The 8,160-nt window shown below is 57.5% G+C and overlaps 1 protein-coding gene across 1 annotated transcript; it reads right to left on the bottom strand.

Moving 5' to 3' along the window:
• Positions 1–1,064: 1,064 nt before the first annotated feature.
• ULK3 (unc-51 like kinase 3) lies at positions 1,065–7,955 on the bottom strand. The gene is made up of 16 exons (XM_063090235.1): positions 7,819–7,955; positions 7,169–7,309; positions 6,964–7,084; positions 6,306–6,410; positions 5,416–5,559; positions 5,127–5,209; positions 4,447–4,602; positions 4,156–4,261; positions 3,887–3,927; positions 3,522–3,624; positions 3,316–3,380; positions 3,148–3,226; positions 3,034–3,074; positions 2,592–2,639; positions 2,307–2,373; positions 1,065–2,186 (listed from the first exon to the last, which is right to left on the bottom strand). Exons 1-16 carry the CDS (start codon positions 7,918–7,920, stop codon positions 2,170–2,172), a joined length of 1,419 nt encoding a protein of 472 aa, XP_062946305.1. The 5' UTR covers positions 7,921–7,955; the 3' UTR covers positions 1,065–2,169.
• Positions 7,956–8,160: the final 205 nt, after the last annotated feature.

The following is an 8,160-nucleotide window of genomic DNA, read 5'->3' as shown; positions in this document are numbered from 1 at the left end:
AATTCCCTTTTTTCCCCTCATTTTACATATTGAGGCTTTTATATCTGGCCCATTTGCAGAGATAATCTGAAGTACGCTTCTACCCCTAGACCTGAAAATAACATTTTATTGAATTCTTACTATACGTCAGGCTCATGTACAATAAATAATACCTCTTACAAATTTCCCCTGGGGCACTTAGCCTCATCCTCATTTTATGGATAAAGAAACAGGCTAATTGATGGATCCTAGGCTCCACAGCCAAGTAGCAGAGCCAGGATTGTAGGCAGCTCTCCTGCCCTCTGGAACACTGCACCACACTTGCCCCCCAACAGCCAGGCCAAGGGCTTTGAAGAAATTAATTCTCTTGTAGGGTCTGTTCCCCATGCCATTATCAGAAGCCCTCTAATGTAGGCATGGAAGACTGAGCATCTTGATGGTAAGCCTAGGGAACTCCTCCCTCAGTGGCTGCCTAGGGATGTGTTCCCCCTCCTTTAAGTCCCCAGGGATGCTCCCAACAAGTATTGGTCAGACCTAGACCTTGGGTGTGTGTGTTGGGGGAAGGCACAGAGCCTTCTCGGAATGATCCCAGCCTGGGGGTCCTTGGAGACTGGGTATGAGCATAAGATACCCCAAAATATTGCCTTTCCCCCAATCCAGCACACTGCTCACTCACCAGCCAGGGAACCCTGTTTGGGACAAGCAAGTTTTCGGTGTGGAGGGCAGAGCATTTCTGAGGACTACACTCCTGCAATTGAGCTGAGCAGAGGGAAAGAGCCTTCCCCAGCTCCTAGGCCTGTGCTTCCCCCTCCTCACCATCCCCTAGGGGATGGGCAGGAATGGTGGCTGGTTAGCCTGACTCTCCTGCATCCCAGGGGCTGAGGGCAGGAAGCAGATGTGGCTCTCCCTCCCCTGCCACCACTACCCACCCACCCCGTGACCTCCCCCAGCCCTACCTCAGGTTTCTTAGCTGTTCCTTGGGCCCCTCTCAGCCCAGGCTGTGAACAGGGGCTACCTCTCCTGTTTTCCCTAGGGCAAGAAGAGAGGTGCAAGTACAGAAAATAATTTAATAGAGAAACAGTGAATTACATTACTTACAGCCAGCCTCCTGCAGGGAGGATAGGCAACTCTTGCTCCAGGAGGCATGTAAGGGCATAGGGGTTAGAAATCACCAACACCCTCTCTGATTTTTAAAAAGAAACCCTTAAATAACTCCAGGTGTGTACATTCTTCTCCAGATTAAATTCATTGTCCTCATAAGAGCCCGTGCTGTGGGCTGTGGAGGTATTAGCAGCTCCACTGGAGAGATGGGGAGACCTGGCCCAGAAACGGTAGGGGCTTGCCCAGGGTCACATACTGGGGTGGTGGCCATATCAAGCCTAGAACCGGTATCCTGGACTGAGCTGGGTCCCCTGCCTGATGGGTCAGGTAGTTCCCAGGCCTCGCCCTCCCAGGCCCAAATTCCAGCACATGGCCCTCTGTGGAGAGTGGGAGTGTTCCCTAAAGAGGAATAGAGGCAGGTGGGATGAGGATTGAGGACACTTCCCGTGGGCCCCCTGGGCCAGGGCTGGAACAAGGCATGGGTTTCTCAAATTTGCCCCATCCCTACTAAGGATATTATTTTCATGCCTGAAAGATGATCTTAAAGTACTGAGACAGTGGGCAGATGTGAGCTCCAGGAAGACTGGGGGTTCTGTGGGGCTGATTTCATTCGGGGGGAGTTCTATGGGGTGGGTGGTCCCTGAGGGGTATTGGAGTCCCCCATTCCAGTGCAAGCAGGGAGGTGAGTTGGAATAAGGCCTCCCAGGAAAGGTGAGCACAGGGCAGGGCCCCTTGCCCTCTTCTCAGTGCAAAAGTCCTAGAAGGCTGGCTGCCACCAAATCGACAGACTCAGGACCCAGCAACCACCAAATGACAAAGGTCTCATGAAAGAAATAGTCTTCTCTCAGAGTGCTGCCCCTTCTCTAGGGGCCAAGGCCCGGTGCTCCCAGCAGCACACAGTGTGGGTTGTCAAGACCCTCTACGGCCCCCCAAGCTGGGGATCCTGGGATGTCAGGGGTCTCAGACTTGTCCATCCAGGAAGCCTGCTCCCCAGGATTGCAGAGGGCCACAGAATTCTGGGTGTGAGCCTGGGTTAGTGTGCCTCTCAATTCTAGGTGGCTCGTGGTCTGTCCAATCATCCTTCTGGGGTCACTGCAGAGTGCAAGCTATGGAAGGGAAGGCAGGAGGGTCAGTCTCAGTTCTTTGGCAAGACAGACAGAATCCAGGGCTGCCCCCAGCCATCACCCCTCCTTGGGTAGAGGGTCAGACCCCAGGGCAGGACTCACAGCTACGAACAGACTCCAACAGCCCCTCTTTGTCCAGGCTCTCGGCTTCCCAGCGAGATTCCCTCATCTGTAGAGTGTAAAAGCAGCACAAGCGTTGAGAGGCAGCCAGAGACAGACACAGGAGCCACGACAGATAGCTGTTGAGCAACCGAGTGTGAAGGACAGAGACAGGCATGGAGAGCCATCAGACGGAGTCTGGAGAGGGAGACATGCACAAGGGGGCTAGGGGACAGACAGCTACAAGCAGAGAGAAGAACCCACAAACCCTTGCCCCCATGTGCCCACCTTGACCTGCTCCTTCAGATATTCAGCTCGGGCCATGAGGTTTTGAACCTGCCGAGGGAAGACATGCCCAGGGCATGAGGGGGGCCTTCAAATTGAGCTCCTCCTCACCCCTGATGCTATCTAGAACCCTCTGTCCATTAGAACACCCCCCACCCCGAGTCTCTTATCTGCTCCCTCCTCCAGGAAAACTTCCTGACTGCAACAGCCCAGCACAATTTCCACTGGGGGTTCTCAAATCTTGACTGTCCCATTGCCCTGATCTGAGCACCTTAGTCCTGATGGCACATGGCCCACTGACTTGCCAATTCTATGAGGTTTGATCCCAGACTTGAAACACCCTGAGGGTAGGGGATTCCAGAGGGAACCCGAGGAAGTCCCCAAAGACACAGCAGAATAAAAGGGGAAGAGGAAGCCCTACAACTCCCTCAACCCCAGTGGGCACCTCAGTGTGAAGCAGCTCCCGCCTGCGGCCTGGGGGCTCCGCTGCAAAGAGAGGGCACGTGGTAAGGGCAGGGCAGCCTGGGGCCCAGCAGGCATGTGGTGATGGGGGCCTCACCTGCCAGCAGCAACAGCAGCTCCCCCAGGCTGTGCTGGTACAGGTCCAGGGCATCCTGCTCCCCACCAGCTTCTTCCTCCTGCAGCCACATGGACACCAGGTCAGTTAGGCTCATGACCTCAATTCCTCCTTGTCGTCCCACCTAGACCCCTCCTACTGGGCACAAACCTTGACCATGGCAGCAGAAGCCACTTCCAGGGCAGCTAGAAGGCGAGGCTTGTTCTGGGCCATCTCTGGGATGAGGGGGCAAAGGCTCAGGTTGAGGGGAGCAGCCTGCTTATTCATTGCAGGGAGACTGCCCCAACCTGTCTCTTCCTGGGGCTGGAGGGAGGTTTGCTGGGGGCCTTGTGGGTCACCCAGGAACTGCAGCCTACCTCTGAGCAGGTCTCGGGCAGAGGTCCCCTGCCTCAGTAGGGCCTGATTGGAGGAGGAGACAATGGCTTTGAGCTCCTCAGCCCGGGACACGTACTGCCCCACCTGTAGGAGGGAGAAGACCTGAGGTGGGGCTGTCCCACGCCTGCCCCCTTGACAGCACCCACCTCCAAGTTCTCCTTCTGGTTTCTCAGTGACCACCCCATGCTGCAACCACCTCAGAGGTCGAATGGGGCTGGCCTGACCCCTTCCCAGCTCTATGTTCCAGGAGAGGAAGTTCCAATTCTAAAAGAGCCATTCCGCAGAGGCCCCACAATCTCTGGGCTCTCTCCCCTTCATTTCCTCATGGGGACTCTCACTCACCCACCTTTGCCTTAATTGCTTCCTTCCGCTGGGCATCCACTTCGTCTGCAGAAGGTGGGGGTTTGTATGAGGAGCATGGGGTAGGGGACCCCTGCGGACCCCTGCCCCACACCAAACCCTCTGGAGTCCCCCAAAGCACCAAGTTCAAGTTTTATGCTCTGCTTTATCTCCCACAAAATTCTGGATGGGGAACTTCTGGAACCTATCCACTACAGCTATAGCTGACCCCCACCCCTGCTGCACCAGGGGCTGCAGGCACGGTTTGGGACTCACAGTGCAGAGCAGGCACGAAGAAGTCCAGAGCTTTGCAGTAGAGGGACAAGGCAGCCACGGCATCCCCCTCCTGGTCCTTCGTCACAGCCTGAACCACCAGCGCAGTCTGGGGCCGGGCAGATCAGGAGTCAGGCCTACGTCCCAACCTTGCCACGCTCACCAGGATGGGAGAAGATCAGTGTCCCTGAGCCCACCCTCCGCCTGTTAGGCAAGTCACCTGTTCACCAGAAAAGGAGACAGATGAGACCCCCCACTGGCCCTCACCCACCCCACCCCTGTCAGCCTGCTCACAGCTCGTGCCAGGCTCTCCCCACTGGGCATGTGCTCCAGATCCACCCAGGGGTGGGCAAAGAAATCCTGAAAGGAGATGCGACGGCTGGGGTCCCGCTCCAGGAGCCGCTGCAGCAGATCCCGGCAGTCTCTGGATAGTGGGGGCCGCAGGGGGAGCTGCAGGGGGCGAGGGGGGAACAGATCACACTGGGCTCCAGCACTTTGGTCCCCAGTCCAGGGGCGTGCAGGACCCCCCGAGGTACATGTTTGACAGGTGGAGAATCTGAGACCCAGGAGGAAGGTAGGTCAAGGTGATGGGGCCACTGGAGAGCCAGACCTCCGTCCCCCGGCTCCTACCCACACTCTCATGGGAGCCCATAGCTGTGGTAGAACCCTATTTATGGGTCCTTCCCCCACCCGCCCCCAGACCAGGCTCCTGGAAAGGCTGGGCCTGGCTCTGCTTTGGCCTACTCCCCACAGAGGCTTGCACAACATTCTCAGGAGCAGGTCTTTTGCTGCCTATTGCGGGCCGATCTGTGTCCCTGGAATGGCCTTGACTTCCAGTCTAGAGCACACCCCACCATCATGAAGGCAGCCAGGAGCCCAGACTCCAGTCTGTGCAGGGGGAAGTGAAGTTTAAAACCTCAGGGCCCTGACTCCCTCCAGTCCCCCAATGGTTGCTAAAGCCCTGCTAGACCCACCTCGATAACCCGGTTGCTACAGATCTTCTCTTCCAGCTCAGAGAACGACCTGGAGGCAAAGGGGGGCTGCCCAAAGAGGGCTTCTGTGGAAGGGAGTCAGAGGGGAGGCCGGGAAGGAATGGAGTCAAGCCTGGCCCACTCCTGGGGAGGGGTCCGACACCACTCAGAGCAAGGGCCCTGGGCTTAGTCAGAGTTCTTATTAGGACCCTTCAGGAGTGGCCCAGAGAGGCTCTGACTGAGGACACAGAGTGCAGGCCTCCAGGTAAGGGGCAGGGGACAGAGGTCTCACCATACAAGATGACTCCCACAGACCAGAGGTCTACGCGGGCATCGTACTGCCGCTGACACACCATCTCAGGGGCCATGTAGAGGGGGGAGCCACGGAGCACGTGCTTCTCATCCCATGGGGACATGTGCTGTGCAAAGCCAAAGTCTGCAGGCAAGAGGCCAGGCAGCAGGGCTCAAACTCCAGCTGCTCCCACTCCTGGCCTATAAATCCTCAGCTGCTGCTCCTCCCCACTCTCTAGACCAGGACCAACCTCTCTTCCATCCTATGCTCGTTATTAGCCCAGAACTTCCACCTATATCTTCCTTGGGGGTATAGATACTGCCCCCATCCTGCCGTGCACAGCTCTCTCAGGCATCTTTTCCCCAGGAAGCCCACCTGATCACACCAGCTACATGGATAAGGGCCCCATCCTCCACTGACCCCCAGGCTTAGGTTATACCACGTTCTCTGGCCTCCAGCCTCAAGTCAATTCTTGTCCAAATCTTATGAGGGGCCACAACCACCCCCTCCCCCACCACACACCCACCATCCTTCTACAGATTGAGTCACAGTTTGAGCTCCAATCCGGATTACAGACCAAGTCCTGTCACTGAACACAGATTGAACCCTGGTACTGTTCCCAGATTGAACTCCAAACCCCAACACATGGCAAGTCCCAATTCTGGTCACAGACTGAGCCCTGACTCTGCCCATTACACTGCTGGATTTGAGTGTGGGTGGCCTGAGAAGGTACTGCCTTTTGGTGATGGGGCCCATACCTGGCTGTCCCAGCCTGTCACTGTTTGATGACTCAATAGAGGGCTCTGTGAGAACCAGGGCTGCTAAGTGACAGAGGGTGGGCTCTGCACACCCACCCTCCAAACCTCCTCCCTGCTGTTCCAAACTCAGACCTGCCAGTTTCAGGTGGGGCTTCTCCAAGGAGCTCAGCAGAATGTTCTGTGGCTTCAGATCCAGGTGAGAGATATTCCGTTCATGCAGGAACTGCAGGGCACTAGCTGGGGAGCAGGACCCACGCAGGCAAGTCGGAGGAGCCCATCTTCCACCTGCCTCTCACCTCTCCAGGCTTACACCTGCCTCTTTGAGCCTACACAACCCCAATTCTGGCCTGGCTGGTCTACTGAATGCTTTATATACAAGCACCAGGCTCTTGCCACTTCTAAGAGGTTGCCATCTCACCAGAGTGTCCACCTTCCTCCCCTCTGCCCCTTGACACGTCTCTCCTCCTCCCAGAAACCCCCCTGGATGCCCAGTCTTTTACAATTTTGCTCTTTTCCTTGGCAAAGCACTTAGGTGTTACCCACTGGGCCATGGAATGTTCTATAAGGTCCTTATATAATGCCGCACTTGTGGAAGCCTGCACTCCCCACAGATGGGGGCTCCTCCCTCTGTCTCTTTCACAGAATCCTTAAGTTAGGGATGGGCACATGACAAAGATAGGGCCCTAAACACCCTAGCAGGGCAGGAGGCAACTGCAAAGCGAACCAGGGCTCTAAACCTGGGGTAGAGGACATGGGAAGGAGTGTCAGGCTGGGGCGAGATATCTTTTACCCAGCTGCTGCATGAAGACACGAGCGACCTTCTCAGGCAGAATCCTGCGGGTGTGGATGAAGCGAGACAGGTCGCCCCCAGCACAGAACTCCATGATGAGGTAGATGTTGTCGCTGTCCCACTGTGATTAGAGGTAGAGAGGCAGCCTATAGAGAGTGTCCCTTCTCCGGCCCCATTTGGGGATGGCCCTGCCCCAGGCCCGCACCTGGAAGTCTTTCAGCTGCACGATGTGGGGGTGTCGAATACCCTTGAGGATCTCAATCTCTGTCAGTAGGTTTTCCACCGATGCCTTGTTCAGACTTTTCTTGGCCACACACTTTATGGCTACCACCTCGCGAGTGTCCTTCTAGGGGGACAGGAGATTTGGTGGCTCTGCCTTGAGTGGGCCAGGATCCATGCCTGGCTGGAAGGGCTCTGGTTCCCTCTGTCCCCTCCCCCTCCCGGACCTATCCCCTCCAGGTCAATGAGACATCTGGATTCTGGAATGCTGGCTTCCCAAGCCAGCCTGATGTTCTCCAATCCTCTGCCACATAATCCATTTCACTGCATTCTAGAGTACCCAGCAAAAGCCTGTCATTCAGCGTTCTAGACCTGTCTGCTCTGCCTCCTAATGGGTGCAGCCTTCTAGAGCCCTGTCCCAGTCTCCTCCCAGCCCACCGGGTAGACTCCATCGAGGTCTCCACCTGGCCCTCCAGACAAGCAGGGGTGTGTCCGTGTGCTTGTTTTTAAGACCTGACAGTGGCGGGCAGCTCCCACCTCTTCCATCGACGGTCAGACGGGGGCGAGGCAGGCCGCTGGCCCTAAGTGCCCTCGCGCTGTCTCTAACCTGTCCTGGTCTTCCCAGCTGGCACCCACCTTGGCGTAGGCCTTGTACACCGTGGCGTACGTGCCGCTGCCCAGGCGCTCGGTGAGGATGAAGCCGTCCAGCCGCGGGGGGGCCCAGCCGGGCCCCGCCATGCCCGCCGCCCCGCGCCCGCCGCCGGGCGCTTCCTGGTTGCGGGCGCCGGTTCCGGCCGGGAGCGGAGCGAGGAGAGCGCGGGCGGGGGGCCGGACCGGCTCCACACCGCCCCCAGCGCCGCCCGCCGGAAGTGCAGCGCCAGCGCGCGGCCCCGCCCCACTCGGGCTCCTCCCGCGGGCTGAGCAGAAGGGAGGCGAGGCCGGCGGGCGCGGGCGCACAGAGCGCGCTAGATATCGCCC

Source organism: Cynocephalus volans, chromosome 3 (assembly GCF_027409185.1).
Source record: "Cynocephalus volans isolate mCynVol1 chromosome 3, mCynVol1.pri, whole genome shotgun sequence".
Classification (NCBI taxonomy): Eukaryota; Metazoa; Chordata; class Mammalia; order Dermoptera; family Cynocephalidae; genus Cynocephalus; species Cynocephalus volans.
This window is presented reverse-complemented; position numbering and strand designations above follow the sequence as displayed.

Bases quoted from the DNA above. Each gene is read 5' to 3' on its own strand.
- ULK3 (XM_063090235.1), bottom strand. From the start codon at position 7,920: ATGGCGGGGCCCGGCTGGGCCCCCCCGCGGCTGGACGGCTTCATCCTC. The intron at 3,928-4,155 runs GTGAGTCCCAAA...CACCTTCTGCAG, and splicing joins CTTCGTGCCTGCTCTGCACT to ACGAAGTGGATGCCCAGCGG. The intron at 2,640-3,033 runs GTGCCCACTGGG...TTCCCTCGGCAG, and splicing joins GGGAGCTGCTTCACACTGAG to GTTCAAAACCTCATGGCCCG.